The following is a 17,467-nucleotide window of genomic DNA, read 5'->3' as shown; positions in this document are numbered from 1 at the left end:
AGCAAGTATGTGATACGCATGCAGCTTCTTCTGTCCAGCTAATTGGGAATGATTTAAAATGAAGCTAGTGCACAGAATAATTCTTGCTGCATCTAGCTTCCCCATTTAAATTGTATTTTGGACATGTTACCAACTCAGTGAGAGGGACATCCCCATTCACTTTTCTAGCTCAATTACACTCTCCCAAGCTTGCCAAGCAACTCTGAGTTCAGCTTTGGGAGAATATGCAGATGGAGAAAGGAGAGGAAAGTTACCAATATGTGCTGTAGAGAATTACAAGATATATGCTACTTCAAGTTTAGATTCTGAGAACAGCAATGATAATTAAATTAGTAGCAGTAGGAAAAGAATAATGCTGTAATACAGAAGTAACAATCTGAGGTTGCAAAGTAACAAGTGGAGGTTTCAGAGAATATACAATTCCCAAATCCATTTTTTTGCATGCTGGAAGGTATCTAATTAATGCCTGAAAATTGATTCCATTATTTCTTATCTATGATGGACTGGAATGGAGGAAGGGGGGTGAAAACGGTGCTCTCGTCTCCAGAGCAACGCTCTGGAGATAAGCGGAGAAAGCTGGCGCATCCCTAAACATTCCAGAAGATAGTAGAGACTTGTGCCTGGGAACTACTGGTCAGTCTGAGAAGATTCTGTAAACAAGCGCTAGCTAATAAACCTCGCTGATTGAACCTGCACGGTCTCCAGGAGTTCCTTGGGCTAGGCCTGACATTATCATTTTGAGATGAGAAATAAAAAATACAGAATAAGCCTTAAAGTAGTTTAAGAAACCAAAAAAATGTTTAAGAAACAAAAAATAACTCCAACTTTGCCTCAAAAACTCAATGAAATATTGACCAGAAGATCTTGGCTTCATCTGCTTCACATCATCATTCTAACCAATGCGCCCTTTTCAGCCATCCCCAAAATGTTTTTAAGAGTGGCCCCTGACCTGCTGTAATGGAGGTACTAAGGCTGTGAAAGTTCATTGAGGTGCAGTTTATAAATCATGAGAGGCATGAGCAAAGAGCCTCTCAACACTGAAGCAACTGCATTATTCAGAAGGAATGATACAATTGTTTTTGAGGACCTTTCTAGATTGTCTGTACATGCATAGCCATATCACTTAGAGATCAGTCCCCAAAAAAGTACATGCAGGTGACCTGGGAAAACTGCAAAGTATCTTCGCTAAGCCTTTGAGAATACATGGCTGCCTCAGGGTCTCAAGGAGAGGAGCTTCATGAGGCATCCAGTTCTGTGGAGCTAGGAAGATCAAATATTGTATCAGACTGATAATAGAATTTTTTATGAAGAGAACAGCTGTAAAACATACAGAAAAGAAAAGATGAATTGGATTTGTTTGAGAACAGACTTAACATTTCTAGGTGTATAAGAGCTTCATGGAATAAAGCAAATACAAGTGAAATTAGAGGAGAAATACTTATGAGATATAACTTGAGAGTTCAAAATATACCAAGTTTAAGACTTTAAAACAGTGTTATCAATCAGTATAAAAGGGATCTTCTAATCAGGGGTGTGTAACTATTTGGATCTAAAGTGAACAGGGTGCTTCAGAGGGACATGCACTTATCAGCTCCTCTTAAAGAAACTAGATTCTTACCTGGACTTATATAACAGCTGTGCAGTCCCAGGAAAATTATGTTTGAGTTGAGGCGACAATAGGGCATGACAACCTTGCCACACTCTGTTGGCACTTCCTTGACTCAAACACATACAGTATTTTCCCTTTTCACTTCCGACCTGAATAGCTGCACATTCCTACATTTCATGTATATGAGGAATAGCTGGTTCTGAAATAAATATTTAATTGATTTATATTCTGTTTCAGTGACAGAATTGAGAAATAATGTGCTTCGAATGACACAGTGAGAAATGTGGAACAGCTGGAGGGCTAAGCAGTCAGTCTGCTTGTCAGTTTTCAGTTCTTTCTTCCTGAGAAGTGTTTTTCTTTTCTTTCTGAAGAAAGTATTAAGTCTTTAATACATTAATACTGGTAATATGTTGTTGGCTGCTAGTCCCTAAATAACCAAGTTGTCAGAATTTATTAGAAATTGTTTAATGGCTGATTTAAATTATCTGTACTTTATATCTAAGCAACTTTAAAACATTGACTCATCCAGTAGATGTAGATATATGTAAATTACATATACTATTTATTCAAACAGTAGAAATTCATTTAAGTTGCTCATTTAAAAAATATTATGTTGCATAATCATATTGACTATAGGAATGCTTATTAAAATTTGATTGAATGTGCTTAAGCCTGAGTTCAGCCATGCAAACTGAAATTTGCTATTCAGTCAAAACTTTTAGATTTCAGCAAGTTTTCAGCTATGTTCTTATACTCTGTATAGCTCACTTTATAGTATAATATGTAAACCAAAAAGGATCTACAGAATTCAGTGCCAGAAAGAGAACTTATATTCTTCTATGGCAACCTCCAGCTTAGGAATTAAGTAATTGTTGCAGTTTGATGCTATTGGAACATGCGAATCAGGCTTGTGCTATGCCAAAAAGTGGTTTATTTTTGGCTTAGTATGTGGTATGAGAAATCAGCTATAGGAATTTGGAAACCATGGTTTATAGTTTAGTTGGGTGACAAAAAGACTGATGCTTGATTTTAATATTGTGATGCTTATAATTTGTAGGTGAAATTCTTGCTGCTTTAGCCAATGTATCAGGACGCAAACATCCATCAACAGTTCAGGCCAAACAACTAAAAGGATGTCTTCCAATGATGCCTGTGGTACTTCATCTTGTGACATCTCAGGTACTGTTAGAGTGGAAAAAGAAGTCTATTACTGCCTTGCTGGCTGTTTTTGGACTCTGTTGGCTGTAAGCCAATAAATGCATGCACCTATATCCTTCATATTATTCCCTTTTGGGGGGAAAGCATCATTATGCAAATAGCAGAAAAAGAGTAAGAGTAGTAACTAACTAAAAGGAATTTGGTGCAGGAGATTGGAGAAAAGAAAAGGAAATCTATCTAAATCTAGTTTACAGCACCACCATTCACTATAAATCTGCTCATTATGGGATGTCATCATTTGTTAACATTGATCAGTTTTGTCATAAGCACTCTTCAGGTAAGTAAATGATGTTATGTATTCATGGCTTTTTTTCCCCTTCAGCCAGCCATCTTCACTTTCTTAGAGGAACAGTCAAGGTAATCAGTGTATCATTAGCCAGCGTGCACACTTAGAGAGTTGTACCCTCTGCTCCTTGCCCCCAATGCTATTCTCATTGTACTGCTGTCACTCTGCTTCCACTCTGAGTACTATTGGAAGGGGAAGAAAAGGAAGACATGAAGCCCTTAAGGCATATAATGAATTGGCAGGATATAAGCCTTTTTGTCACCCTCCCTTTGTGCCTAGTTGAAGTAAAAAGTACTTGCTCCAAACTCAACAGTGTAAGATGGGAAGAAAAATGTCAGGTGACTTAGGATGCTGACTGCAACAGTGCTTTGAAAGAGAAATGGAGATAAAATTTTGGGAAATAACCGTTTGAAACCTTCAGACCTTTAAAACCTCTAGAAGATTTCTGTAATATAATGCAAGTTGAAGAAAATAGAGACAAATCCATATGTGCCTACTAGCACTTACCCCTAACAGCCTGTATCTTGGAAATGTCTCATATATGTAATGCTACTTAAATGCTAATGTTTTTGAGCAAATGTATTCCTCCTATCCTCTTTCTACTCCAATCTGACCTGGTAATAACATCATATATGTTGCCCCATTTCTGTAGATTGTGAGGGGTTTGCAGGACTGATATCAGAAGATATAGTGTATGTGTGGCAAGGGGAGATGCCCTGAAGGATGTGTGGTATTGTAATCAGTCTCAAGTTTAGATTATTTGTCTGTTTGCCAACTCCGTGCAAGGAGTAGGCCTAGAAGCTTATTGTGTAATTAAGACTTACCTGTCTTTTAATGAAGATATGCAAGTGCCTTTTAGTGAAGAAATACAAGGGGCGGATTGATTAGGCAATGGAGGAAAGTTTCGGTGTTGTATTTGTGTTGTGTGGACTGGAGGTGCTGTGTGTGTATCAAGGACAGGATCTGTTGGAGGCAAGCAGGCACAGTTAGAAGATCTCTGGAGGAAGGAGGAATCTGCAACTGATAACCTAGCAAGAGCAGGTAGAAGCAAAACAAGAGATCTGCAGTGCAGACTGCCTGGGGAAAAGGACTGGAGTTATATTTAGAAAGGAGTCAGCAAGAAAAGGTTGACCAAGATGCTGGAATTCCAAGAAAGGAAGAGATATTTTTCCCTCTTTCCTCCCTCCTCCATAGGCTAAAAGGAAGTCCCACAGTAAAAGTAGCCATCTTGCAGAGTGAGCAAACTACAGCAGTGAAAAGTAACACCTATGTGAATAAAGGAGGGACTGTTAAGAAACTGTCAGAAGCTTTGTTTGTTAAGCTAAGGCCATTGTATCTAATAAAAAGCACAAATTATTTACTTGAAAAAGCACTGTTAAAAATAAATACCACTGGAGAACAGTATGCGTGTGTCTGGAAACTTCCTATCTCCTTTCCCACATACAGTAATATGCTAACATTGTATTGGCCTCTCTGCTATACTGCATCATCCCTACCTGAGCTGTTCAGTCTTGTCATGGGATTGGAGTTGGAATTCCCTGGACTTTTGGTTCCAGTGAACTTCAATTTATTCTCCTTAGGGAAGGGAGAAGTGGATCATAAGTTCATGGTCACCATCAGAACCATGGGTTTCTCCCAGGTGATCACAGGCCTGACCCATATAGGAGACCACATGTTAGATCTAGAGAGCTAAGATGTGATTTCAGGGTAGGGAAAATTTCCACCAGCTCCTTGTCATGATGAGATCACTGTCTGGTTTCTGTGGATTTAACTGGTTTCATAGACTTCTGCAGGAAGGAAAGACCTTCCTAGGTTAGGAAGGTAGTTGCCTTCTGATCTTTTTACTCTGCTTCTAATACTACTAAGTCAGTATATAGCCATCATGAACAGAAACCATAGAGATTGTCAATATTTTTTAAATTCCTTTTTCAAAACCAATTAAGCTGGTAACCATCACTAGATCAAGTTTTGTCCAGTATCCAACCTCCCTTTCTTAGGGAAGGTTATGGAGAAGGTGGTTGTGCAGCAGCTTCAACAGACCCTGGATGAAGCAGATTATCTGGACCTCTTTCAGTCAGATTTCAGGCCTGGGCATGGGACTGAAACAGCATTAGCTGTGCTTTTGGATGACCTCTGGTGGGAGCGGGATGGTGGTAGTGCATCTATCCAGCCTCTACCTGACCTCTCGGTGGCCTTCAGTACCATCAACAATGGTATCCTCCTGGATGAGCTCTGTGGGTTGGGAGTGGGCAGCCTTGTATTGTGCTGGTTCTCTTCCTACTTGCACGGTTGATTCCATTCAGTGTTGATTGGGAGTGTGAAGTCCCACCCTTGGCCTCTGTTGTATGGGGTTCCTCAGGGTTCGGTATTCTCCCCACTCCTGTTTAACATCAACATGAAGCTGCTGGGTGAGATCAACTGTCGCCATGGGTTGAGTATCATCAGTGTGCTGATGATATCCAATTATACATCACTGCTCCAGGCAAACTAAGTAATGATGTTGATGTCCTGTCTCAGTGCCTGGAGGCTGTGGATGTCTGGGCGAAAAACAACAGCCTTCAGCTGAACCCTGGCAAGACTGAATGGCTTTGGGTTTTGGGGCCTTCTGGATCTGGGAATTTACCACTTTTGGTGCTGGAATAGAGTTGCAGTGCCCCAAACAGGCTCTGTGTACAATCTGAAGGTCCTTCTAGATTCATGACTCCTTCTCGAAGAGCAGGTAACAGTTGTGGTAGGAGGGCCTTTACAGGATCCGTCTGTTAAGGAGTTCCATCTGACGTGACCCAGGAGGTGAGACTTCTCTGCCGTGGCTGCCCTGTGGAACATTATCCCCCTTGAAGTGAGATTGGCCCCAAGCATACTGATTTTCCAGAAATCCCTTAAAACTTGGTTTTGTCAACAGGCTTGGGGATCCCATGGAAGTGGGGAACCTGTGAAATATATATAAAATCCTGAAGGTACTCTCCGATGGTTTTAGTTATATTTATGTTTTAATTGTTTATTTTTTCAATATTTTTATTGAAGAAATTTTTAATGAAATAGAAGCAATACAAATACTAGAAAACCAACAAAGAAAATAAAGAATAGTGAATAAGTAAAGAAAATAGAAAAAGAGAAGATTATAAAGAAGTGTCTTCCGATCTTTTTGACAGCGGATATAAATACATTTATATTTTACCCTCTCTCTCTAAGGTTACATCATAATTTCCTTCTTCCATAAGGTACTAATCGTCAAACCCATAAATCACAAGTTCATGTTTTTCTTTTTTCAGCAAAAAGTCCATAAGGGGTTTCCAGTCACTAATAAATGTAATAGTTGATCTTTCTCTAAGCAAACAAGGTAATTTTGCCATCTCTGCTAGTTCCATCATCTTTACCAACCATTCCTCCATTGTGGGTATATCAGTCTTTCTATTTTTGTGCATATAGTAGTCTTGCAGCAGTGATCATATATAAAAATAGTCTCCATGACTCTTTTCTAGTTGTCTGTCCATTAATCCCAACAAGAAAAGTTCTGATTTCAGTTGAATCTTAATCTTTAAAATTCTTTGTCTCATGTATGTATTTGAACCCAACATTTTATGGCTTTTTTTACAAATCCACTAGGCATGATAAAATGACCCTTCACGTTGCCCACGTTTCCAACATACATTTGAAGTACGCTGATACATTCTGGTTAATTTTCCTGGAGTCATATGCCAATGGTACATCATTTTATAGAAATTCTCTTTTAAGTTATAACATAATGTGAATTTCGATCCTTTCAGCCACATGTTTTCCCACTGTTCCAACAATATGTTAATGCCCAAAATTCTTAGCCCATTTCATCATATACTCTTTCACTTGTTCATCCTCCATTTCAAATTCAGCAAGAATTTATACATTTTGGCAATTACATATTCATCATTTGTACATAATTCAACTTCAAATTCTGTCTTTTGTTGCTCAGTTCCAAATATCCTGTTATCTACCATGAATTTTTCTCTTAGCTTTGGATATGAAAACCGTTGAAAATTAAATCCCTCTGCAGCCAGTTGTTCTCTTGATTTCATTCACGTTCTTGTTCTAAAACTCTCGATAGCTTAACCATTTCTCTTTACCTGCTGTTTCTTTTCTGTAAAATGCTTCTTGTGCTGAGATCCATAAAGGCATTTTCGGGCACAATATGGGTTTATATCTGTTCCATATTCTCAATATTCTGTATTCTCAATATCACTTCTGACAAAGTATTTTTTAAAACCTACATTAACCTTAACTTTATTGTACCATAGAAAACTTTCACTTTATCATACCATAGAAAACCATGCCATACAAACCTCAGATCGTGCCTTTCTAATTCTAAATTTCTTCTTATTTCTCAGCAGCACATTTCTTAATGTTTTAGTTGTTTAATGGTTTTTAAGATTTATTTTTAATTGTATTATTTTTATTGTGCACTGCCCAGAATCACATCCATGAGACAGCCAGCTATATAAATTTGATTGATTGATAGTTAAATTTAAAACTGTTTTTTCTGTTTATTAAGACTGTTTATCAGTAATTAAATAATGTTTAAATTATACTGCATAAACATGTTTATTATCCAAATACTTACTATTTTTTCTAATACATATGCATATAGGTATTTCGTCCTCACATTGTAACTGAAGAGTTTCTTTGCAGCTATGGAACTTTACTGGTAAGTAACAGTTTTTACTCACATTGTTGAAAATATGGAGGATGTAATTAAAATGAAAACAAACTTTATTAACAGTATTTATTATTATATATTAGATGTATATGTCTCAATTTCATGTACTGTTTTTTTTTCTGTAATATATCCTTAGTAAAGGGAAAAAGGAATGACTGTTTCCACAGAAATTTTGCAAAATTCTTTTAAAAACCAATTTAATTGTGGTAAAATTTGATTCTAGAATCAGTTATCTATATGATGGCTGCTAGAATGAGATAGACTGAACCTCACAAGGAGGGGTAAGGATGAATTTAGCCAAAGCAAAATTACCTTGATTAGGAGGTCTATAAACTGAATCCTATCAGCAGCAGAAGTGAAAATCCTGAAGTAAGGACTTCAGGTAAAAACTTGTGCACTCTATAAAATGGGAGTGTTGCTGAGAAGCCACTCAAAATTCAGAAAGATCATTGGTTCATCAAGTTTCTTTTCTATATATATAGTGCATTCGGAAAGTATTCAGACCCTCTTCACTTTTTTCAATTTTGTTATGTTGTAGCCTGATACTACAATCATTCAAATTCATTTTTTTTCTCATTAATCTACACTCAGTACCCCATAATGAATTAAAGTTTATTACAGTCAAAGAACAAACATAATAACAGAAAGACAACAGCATACATTTGGACTTTTCATGGGATGCTAGTCATTCTGCAAATTACTTTTTGCACAGATGCATATTGTCACTGTCATATAGTAATTACATTTGAACCACTGTTTATGTTAATGCCTGAATCAATGGCTGCGCATACTTTTAATTATTTTAAATAATACGTCATCTATATAGAAACGTTATCACTGTTCATAAATTAAATTTTATATGACTTTTACATTCCTTAAAAGTATTAACATGTTAATGGAGGGGGAAATTTCTCAGTACCCCATAATGACAAAGTGAAAATAGAATTTTAGAAATGTCTGTAAATTTATTAAAAAGGAAAAACTGAAATATCACATTGGCATAAGTATTCAGGCCCTTTATTCAGTATTTTGTCGAAGCACCTTCGGCAGCAGTTACAGCCTTGAGTCTTTCTTGGTATGACGCAACAAGCTTTGCACACCTGAATTGGGGGATTTTCTGCCATTCTTATTTGCAAATCCTTTCAAGCTTAATCAGGTTGGATGGGTACCATCGGTGGACAGCCATTTTCAGGTCTCTCCAGAGATGGTCAATAGGGTTCAAGTCAGGGCTCTGGCTGGGCCACTCTAGGACATTCACAGAGTTGTCCCTAAGCTATTCCTGTGTTGTCTTGGCTGTGTGCTTAGGATCATTGTCATGTTGGAAGGTGAACCTTCGGCCCAGTCTGAGGTCCTGAGCGCTGTGGAACAGGTTTTCACTGAGGATATCTCTGTACTTTGCTCCATTCAGCTTTGCCTCAACCCTGACCAGTCTCCCAGTCCCTGCTGCTGAAAAACACCCCCACAGCATGATGCTGCCACCACTATGCTTCACTATTGGAATGGTATTGGGCAGGTGATGAGCAGTGCCCGGTTTCCTCTAGACATAACGTTTAGAATTGAGGCCAAACAGTTCAATCTTGGTTTCATCAGACCAGAGAATCTTGTTCCTCACAGTCTGAGAGTCCTTCTGGTGCTTTTTTGCAAACTCCAAGTGGGTGTTCATGTGTTTTGGACTGAGGAGAGGCTTCCGTCTAGCCACTCTGCCATAAAGCCCAGATTGGTGGAGGGCTGCAGTGATGGTTGTCCTTCTGGAACTTTGTCCGATCTCCACACAGGATCTCTGGAGCTCAGTGAGAGTGACCATCGGGTTCTTGGTCACCTCTCTTACTGAGGTTCTTCTCCCCCAGTTGCTCAGTTTGGCCAGGCAACCAGCTCTTGGAAGAGTCCTGGTTGTGCCAAACTTCTTCCATTTGAGAATTATGGAGGCCACTGTGCTCTTGGGAACCTTCAGTGCAGCAGAATTTTTTTTGTAGCCTTCCCCAGATCTGTGCCTTGCAATAATCCTGTCTCTGAGCTCTACAGGCAGTTCCTTTGACCTCATGGCTTTTGCTCTGGTACAGTAGGCATTGTCAGCTGTGAGGCCTTCTATAGAGAGGTGTGTGCCTTTCCAAATCATGTCCAATCAATTTAATTTGATTATTGGTGGACTCCAATCAAGGTGTAGAAACAGCTCAGCAATGATCAAGAGGAATGGGAGGCACCTGAGCTAAATTTCAAGTGTTGTTGCAAAGGGTCTGAATACTTATGCCAATGTGATATTTCAGTTTTTTCTTTTTAATAAATTTACAGACATTTATAAAATTCTGTTTTCACTTTGTCATTATGGGATACTGAGTGCAGATTAATGAGAAAAAAAATGAATTTGAACGATTGTAGTATCAGGCTGCAACATAACAAAATTGAAAAAAGTGAAGGGGTCTGAATACTTTCCAAATGCACTGTATATAATATTGAGGATACCTGGCTTGGTATTGGTATTTGTGAACAAATTCTTAGAATATTAGTTGACTGTAAACTGAATATAAACTAGCAGTGGAGCTGTAAGAAAGGCAAATGCAATTTTAAGCTGCATCAAGAGATGTATAATTTCTAAATCACAGGCATTTTGTAGCAGAGCCGTCGTGGTCTATGGTAGCCCAAAATCAGGCTCTGGTAATACCTTGTCAGATTAGCAAATTTTATTAAAGGCATAACGCTTTTGTGAGCTATAGCTCAGTTCATTAGTGAAATGGAGTGGCTAGACTGATAATTGGGATGAGAGGAGGAAGGAGGGGAAGACAGAAGAGAGATTGGTTATGCAAATGCAGATGTATTTGTCTCAACAAACAGAATGGATTTTTAAAACATTACAATTGTTAATTGATAAGGTGCTTGTCATTTGTCTAACATGTAATCTGCATTTGTATGTTATATTTTGAGCACTGTCAAGGTACTTCAAGCTTTTCTATTACAAATGTAAAATGGTATATAAATAAATAATGTGTCAAAGTCGTCATTGTTTATAATCAACAAACCGGTTTTTTTTCTGACACCGCCCCCAGTTTAAAAAGGTATTTCATTTATATGACCTGATAAAAATTAAGAAATATGTATAGTTAAATTTTGCTGAGGATTATTGTTTCTCTAGGATATAAACAGCACAAGAGCAGTGGGAATAATAGTGAAGCATTTATTTATCCCACAGCATTAATATTTCATTTTTGTCTGTCCTCAGATGGATGATTTATTTAGGTTATTCTTAAATGTTGAAGAATATAATTTGCAGTTCTTACTTCCATAAAAGTGCATCCACAGAGTGGCATAAATAACATAAAGACATATTTTCCAGGTACCCCACGGTCTTTTTAATGAACTCATTTCTACATAGCTATATCTTAAATCTCAGAATCCCTTTAGAAAATTGTATCTTCACTTACTAATAAAATATACCTTTCAATTTTTGGCTTTTATCTAGAAATTATCTTTCTTTATATTCATTATGCTAATTCAGCACCCAATAACGTTGACCATGCTATAATGTCAGAACTTTAAAATTATGTGACAAAAGTAATGAATCTGAAATATTGAAGCTGCAATAGTATGTTCTCTTACTTTGCAGGAAGTCCTGTTTTCTCATTTATTTTCATGTACTATCACTGTTATGAGGACATTCTATATTATATTTATTAAGCAATAGTGCAGATCTTCAAAATGAGAAAGAATATGCTAATATACATTGATTTTTACATTTTCCTCTTCAGAATTTTATCAAATTAATAAATACAGGAGAAACTAATTTGGATGGAGCAATAGGTAAGTATTTTCAAGATACTGTATTTGCCATCTACTGTAAAAAGCACATTTTTTTTCTTTTGATATCTGAAATATATGCTACCCTTTTGCCCTTACCCAAACAGGTCAAACAGCTTCAGAAGAACTGGTTAAGACTGTTTTATTAACATTTGAAGCAATAATTCAACATCCAGCACTGCTGATGCTTTACTATTCAACAGTAAGTTGTGGTACCACGTAAAACAGATGCATGCTTACAGACTGCACTTTTACTAAAACAGTATTTCAAATTTTTCATTAGGTATTAGGATCATGGCTTTAGATATTAACTGTTTTAAATGAATTTTTGTAAATAAAAGTTTTTTAAATTATTTTTGAGTAAAGTTTTTTTCCCAATTTTATACAAAAATGATAGCAAATAACCTTCAGTATTCTACATTTGATTGTGATTTATAAGGTCAATTTTTGATAAGAGACACTGTATAGTTTTACATGACACAAACTTTAATTTTTCTTTTGTTGACTGGCTGTACCAGTGAGGGGACTTTTATATAACTATTGTGAGTAAAGTTCAAGCCTCCAGGACCAATAAGACTATGATGACATTTCATATAACATATGGTAGTGGTGGTTATCTGAGATTTCATGTAATACTGTCTTACTGGCCACATTTTAAGAAAGCCTAAACATGTTTTAAACAGCTATCTTAACCATTATTATTTTTTAAGCATTTAATAAATATTAGGTGCTGAACAAAACTTAATAAGTATAATATATGCTTTACCTTACATTAACTATGTCAAAGATTACTACGTTTTGGACTTGGAAATCTCAGAAATACATTTCTTTGTTTATCTACTAGGATTTCCAATTTTGGCTTCTAGGAAGATATTTACTAGTAAATGGATCTATCATTCATATTCAGTTCAGACTTCATCCTTGCAACATATTGATGTTAAATAGCATTTTCATTTTATTTAAATCAATTTATACGGTTGCCCATCTCACAAATGCAACTCTGGGCGGCTGACAAGGATTTTAAAAAATTCAATATAAATACAATATACATAAAATACATTTCCCAACCAACTAAAACACAAAGTGGCTCCTGAAAACACCATACACCAGCAGTGTGGGCTTAATTACTTTCCTGGCCCCATGCCTGGGAAAACAATAATAACTTCAAGGCTTTCTGAAAGGTGAGCAGAGTTGGGGCTAGCCAAATCTTGGATGGTATGGTGTTCCAGAGGGCAGGCACAGCTATGGAAAACACTCTCCCTGGACCCTATTAGATGACGATCCCTGATTGACAGAACCCAAAACATGTCCTCCTAGCTGACCTGTAATGGTACAGGTAGAAGCACTGGCAATAAAATAGTCCATCAAATACCTTGGCCCCATGCCATGTAGGATTTTATAGGCAATAACCAGCACCTTGAATTGTACCTGGAAGCAAACTGGGAGCTAGTGTAGCTCACAGAGCAAAGGTCTGTAATTGCCCATGCCACTACATTCTGGACCAAGTGAAGCTTCCAAATGTTCTTCAAGAGCAACTCCATTTGGTGTACATTGCAATCATCTACTTGGGAGGTGATCAAAACACAAGTGACCATGCGGAGTGCCTCCTGACCCAGAAAAGCTGTGCAAAGGCCCCCCTGGCTACCTGCTCTTCAAACAGGACCTCCAATTTGAAGTGAATTTGAGCAACTTTATCTGCAAGATATTTAGTATGTTTCTCACCATGGCCCTGTAAATAGATCTCCATCCCAAACTTCCTCAGAACAGACCAGGTTACCCAAAATAGGGCTACCGGGTGGCTATCAGAAGATGCAATAAGGGTAGAAAAGTAAGAACACTTTGTGACTCTTATTGCCACAGGGTAGGTCCTAGTAGTGGCTCTTTATCATGTTCAGTTGGATTCACTCCATGTTGTCCTTCAGTGGTACTCTAGATGTCTTCTCCTCAGCTTCATCTCCTTAAGCTCCTCCATAAAGCAAGAGGAGACCCAGGATCTACAGGAGAGGAGAGGCCACATAGGGACAATCCAATCAGAAGCCCCAGTTGTCCTCTCATTCCAAATGATGACTAAAGCTTTGGCTGACTGCCAAATCTTTGGGAAGGACCCTGAGTTCCCTCTGGAATCTGTTGGGACCATCTGGTTCCTGGAGCAGAAAGATCAAATGCAGCAGTGGAGTAATATACTATTGCTAATATAGCATCCTCTTACTTAGAGAATGTTTTCTAATACAGTAAATACTCATAACCCAATCTCACTTAATTTAAGCAAGGCATGTTCAGCCAGGTACCATTTCTGAGAACAGTTAACCCTTCATTATTTCTCCCAATTTTCTGTGTTACATTTTTGCTTTCCCAGTGCCCCACCCCCCAAGATTTCCTTGATGATGCAGAAATAATCACAGGGGAGTCCTTTGAGGCCTGATTTTTGTTTCATATGGATTAGACCATTATATCCAATTCTCTGGATATGTATCTGTGATTGTTATTTGTCTTGGATTGACAGTAAATAGCAAATGGCTGCTAGATCAGAAAATGTAGATTGAAAGTTAAGAGCCCCATAAAGGTTATTAGAACTTATATGATTATACTGTCTATTAATTTTCCTGATATCAGTTCCTGCGGTGACAATGTGCCCCAGGCATCAGTAGTGATGATGAACAAGTAAAATCTCTAAAAACATGAAGTTTGAAAATAAGATACAGTTGAAATATATTGAGCATAACTGATACAGAGAAAGAAAGAATTTTCTCAGGTTTTTGGAAAGTATGCTTTTTCTGGACTTTTGGCTGTAGTAAATGGCTTGGTTTGATAAAAGCATGTTTAGTTTGTGTGTACTGTGTATCACTGTGGTACTATACTGAAAGTGGAAATGAGCTGTTTCCAAATACATGACTCTTGATTACATTCTTGATCAGCAATGAAGTCGACCTGAGAAAAAACGGAATTAAGAGCTTTACAGTCCTTAGGTATACCTTCATGAGAAAGCATTATTTTCATATTACTACTGACTTTTATCAAGAGAGCTGACAATAATATTCACACTACTTTATAATATTTATCTATTTCCTAACCTCAGCTGCTAGGCTTTGGATTTAAGCAGTAAAGTGGCAGAATTTTTGTTCTCAAGGGAGCAATTTGCTGAGCTCAACAATCTTTTTTTTTTTTCTTAACCATTATGTTTGTAGGATAATTTATGTTTTGTATTCAGTCAGGATAAACAGCAGAATGAGCTACAGTGCAATCCTCAAAGATCTGAGAAGATATGGTGGGCATTTTCAGTTTATTTAAAAAAATAGATCTTGGACCCTCATGCTCATATGATGCCTCAGACACTGATCTAGGGGAAATTTCACTAGAGAAAAATTACTGAACTTAATTAGTACTAGCACCCATTTCATTAAAGAGGTAGTATATATTATGTAAGCAACACATAAATATGAAAAATATTTTGTGCCAATCCTGAAAATGAAAAAAAATGAAAAAAAGAACAGATATAAATGTTCAGAATGAACATCACATGTTTTCATAAATAATACAGAAAGAATCCATTTGTACAATGTACGTATTAGCTTTCATATTGATCCTTCTTTTCATTAAAAAGTAGGTTAATTTTCATTATAGTTACGATTAAATATGGCTGATCAGATATATGAATAAAGATTATAATGAAGAAATGAATAGAGATTGCAATTATAAGATTTCCATTTTCTAATGTATGAGTAATCTAAACCAGACATTTACTACACTCTTCTCTTTAGATTATGGATTGTGTCCTGCCACCTTTAATTTCCTTGGTCTTCAGTCAAAATGGTAAATATACAGCCACATCAACCAAGATACTCCTTTTGCTTTAATTAGACACAAATGTGATGATGTTCTTGTTATATTGATTTTTCTAGTGGAATGGAGACTCTTCAGCTTGCGGTTGCTCACAGAAAGTACTTCACTACTTCTAAGCCACAAGGTCATTGCTGAAGAGAAAGAGAATCTTAATTCAAACAACAAACTTCTATGTCTCATTAGGAACTCATTGTTGCCTCAGTAAGTACCAAATCAAAGCTGGTTGTATAATCAATTTGGATTATCTGTACTTTTCTAAAATATAGCTTGGTTTTTATGACAAAAGTATGAGAGATGCTAATCATGATAAGGTATAACATGTTTTTGTCTGCTAGTCATAATGTAAGAAGCTTATGGAGCCTTTCGCCTTATTTATTTATTTAGTCGATTTATGGGCAAAGATCAAGAAGGATAATGGATGGACTGATGGAGGGATGTATAGATAGAGTTACATGCATATATTGAAAGATTCCTTGTAAAAAGTAGCAGATAGTAACAGCTCTGCCCTTATAAGAATGATTTTGCCTTCTAGCTAAGATAAGTCTGCCCTGTTGTAAAGCAAATATCATTATGCAATTCTGTTTTTATCTAAGGTACTTCTTTACCTTATGCAAGGTAAAGTATAGACAACTCAACTTCTTGGCCATGAACCACAGGCTGCTTTTTCTCAGGATGATTGGAACTGGGAACAATGTTTCATTATTTATGATGTTGCAGATAGTATTTATAACTGTACTTACTATGTTGAGTTCATATTGTACTCATTTTTGCTGCATCTCTTTTCACACAATTGCTGCTACATTAAAGACTAAAGGATTTTTAATAGTTTACAATATTTCATGAGTTCTTTCAGCATTCTGAGACCATCCTGAGAAGCTGTCAGCTATAGTGTGTGTATCTGACTTAAAACAGATTATAAAAATGAAGTATCTGTATCAGCTACAATAGGTCACCATTTGGGTAATATCTATCCCCTTATCAATCAAGTGGAAGTGACAGGAGTTCAACCAGAGGTAGAAGAAGATGAGTTGTTTACATTTCAAGACAGAGTGGTATTAAACAACTTTTCTCACAGAAAATTATGTTTGAAATGGTTATCTTTTTGTCATGTGTTTCCTTTTGAGTTAGATTTGAGCAGATTTTAATGGCACCTGACCCAATGCCAGCTTATGCACTGAAGCTGCTGATTTCCATTACAGAATACAACCCTGCTTTTATAGGGTAAGGAAACTCTCCTTTTATTAATCACAGTATAGAGAACTAGGTAGACTTAATGATTTTGATGGATTTTTTGACCCCACTGTCCCCTTTGAAAAAAATATATAACTTTACTTGTCTGGACACCAGCTACTACTGGCTTCTTCAGTCTCAAAAGTAGATTTCCAGAGAATTGCTCTTTTGAGGAAAATGAACCTAAAATCCTATGAATTCACAATTTTTATGACATGCTTTGGATCCTGGGCATCAGATGTTACTGTCATTATTTATTCAGTCTTAAACACATTTACCAAGGAGTAAGCTCTATTGAGCATGATGGGATTCCTGATTAATTATCTATAGCGATACATTGTCAACTGATTAAAAAGGCAATTCTGATAGAGTAACTGAAACTGTTAATATTGAGTAGAAACTGTGATTTGAAATCTCAAATTTTGTACACGGTTTTAGTGTAACATACAGTGGTACCTCGGTTACGAACGCCTCTGTTAACGAACTTTTCAGGTTACGACCAGCTCCGGCCACAAAAATTTACCTCGGTTTGCGAACTCTGCCTCGGGGTACGAACAGGATACGCGGCCATTTTCCCTCCCGTGACACGGTCCGCGGCCATTTTTCCGCCCCTGACACGTGGTCCGCGGCCATTTTTCCACCTCTGACATGTGGTCCGCGGCCATTTTCCGCCCCTGACACGTGGTCCACGGTCATTTTTCCGCCCCTGACACGTGGTCCGTGGCCATTTTCTGCCCCTGACACGTGGTCCGCAGCCATTTTTCCGCCCCTGACACGTGGTCCGTGGCCATTTTCCGCCCCTGAC

At 37.2% G+C, this 17,467-nt stretch overlaps 1 protein-coding gene and 1 long non-coding RNA gene across 5 annotated transcripts in view; one reads left to right on the top strand and one right to left on the bottom strand.

The window, feature by feature from the left end:
• Positions 1 to 17,467, top strand: part of ULK4 (unc-51 like kinase 4) — a 183,322-nt gene that overhangs the window by 62,398 nt on the left and 103,457 nt on the right. For all 3 annotated transcript variants that reach the window (XM_088150921.1, XM_088150922.1, XM_088150923.1), the window contains 7 exons: positions 2,667 to 2,788; positions 7,735 to 7,791; positions 11,544 to 11,595; positions 11,700 to 11,794; positions 15,351 to 15,402; positions 15,492 to 15,633; positions 16,561 to 16,653. In XM_088150921.1, coding sequence (XP_088007047.1) covers positions 2,667 to 2,788; positions 7,735 to 7,791; positions 11,544 to 11,595; positions 11,700 to 11,794; positions 15,351 to 15,402; positions 15,492 to 15,633; positions 16,561 to 16,653 — 613 coding nt within the window. The remainder of the gene's footprint in view (positions 1 to 2,666; positions 2,789 to 7,734; positions 7,792 to 11,543; positions 11,596 to 11,699; positions 11,795 to 15,350; positions 15,403 to 15,491; positions 15,634 to 16,560; positions 16,654 to 17,467) is intronic.
• Positions 1 to 17,467, bottom strand: part of LOC148214615 (uncharacterized) — a 137,894-nt gene that overhangs the window by 36,189 nt on the left and 84,238 nt on the right. The window contains exon 4 of one of the 2 annotated variants that reach the window (XR_015797964.1): positions 13,706 to 14,520. The exons of the other annotated variant lie outside the window; for it this stretch is intronic. This is a non-coding gene — a long non-coding RNA (uncharacterized LOC148214615). Of the gene's footprint in view, positions 1 to 13,705; positions 14,521 to 17,467 lie in introns of those variants that run through there. 2 annotated transcript variants of the gene reach the window in all.

Source organism: Python bivittatus, unplaced genomic scaffold, assembly GCF_059951505.1.
Source record: "Python bivittatus isolate LINGU-HERP-01145 unplaced genomic scaffold, Pbiv_v1 ctg000610_np1212, whole genome shotgun sequence".
NCBI classification, from domain to species: Eukaryota; Metazoa; Chordata; class Lepidosauria; order Squamata; family Pythonidae; genus Python; species Python bivittatus.
Note: the sequence above shows the minus strand (reverse complement) of the source record. Positions and strands in the feature narration are given on the sequence as shown.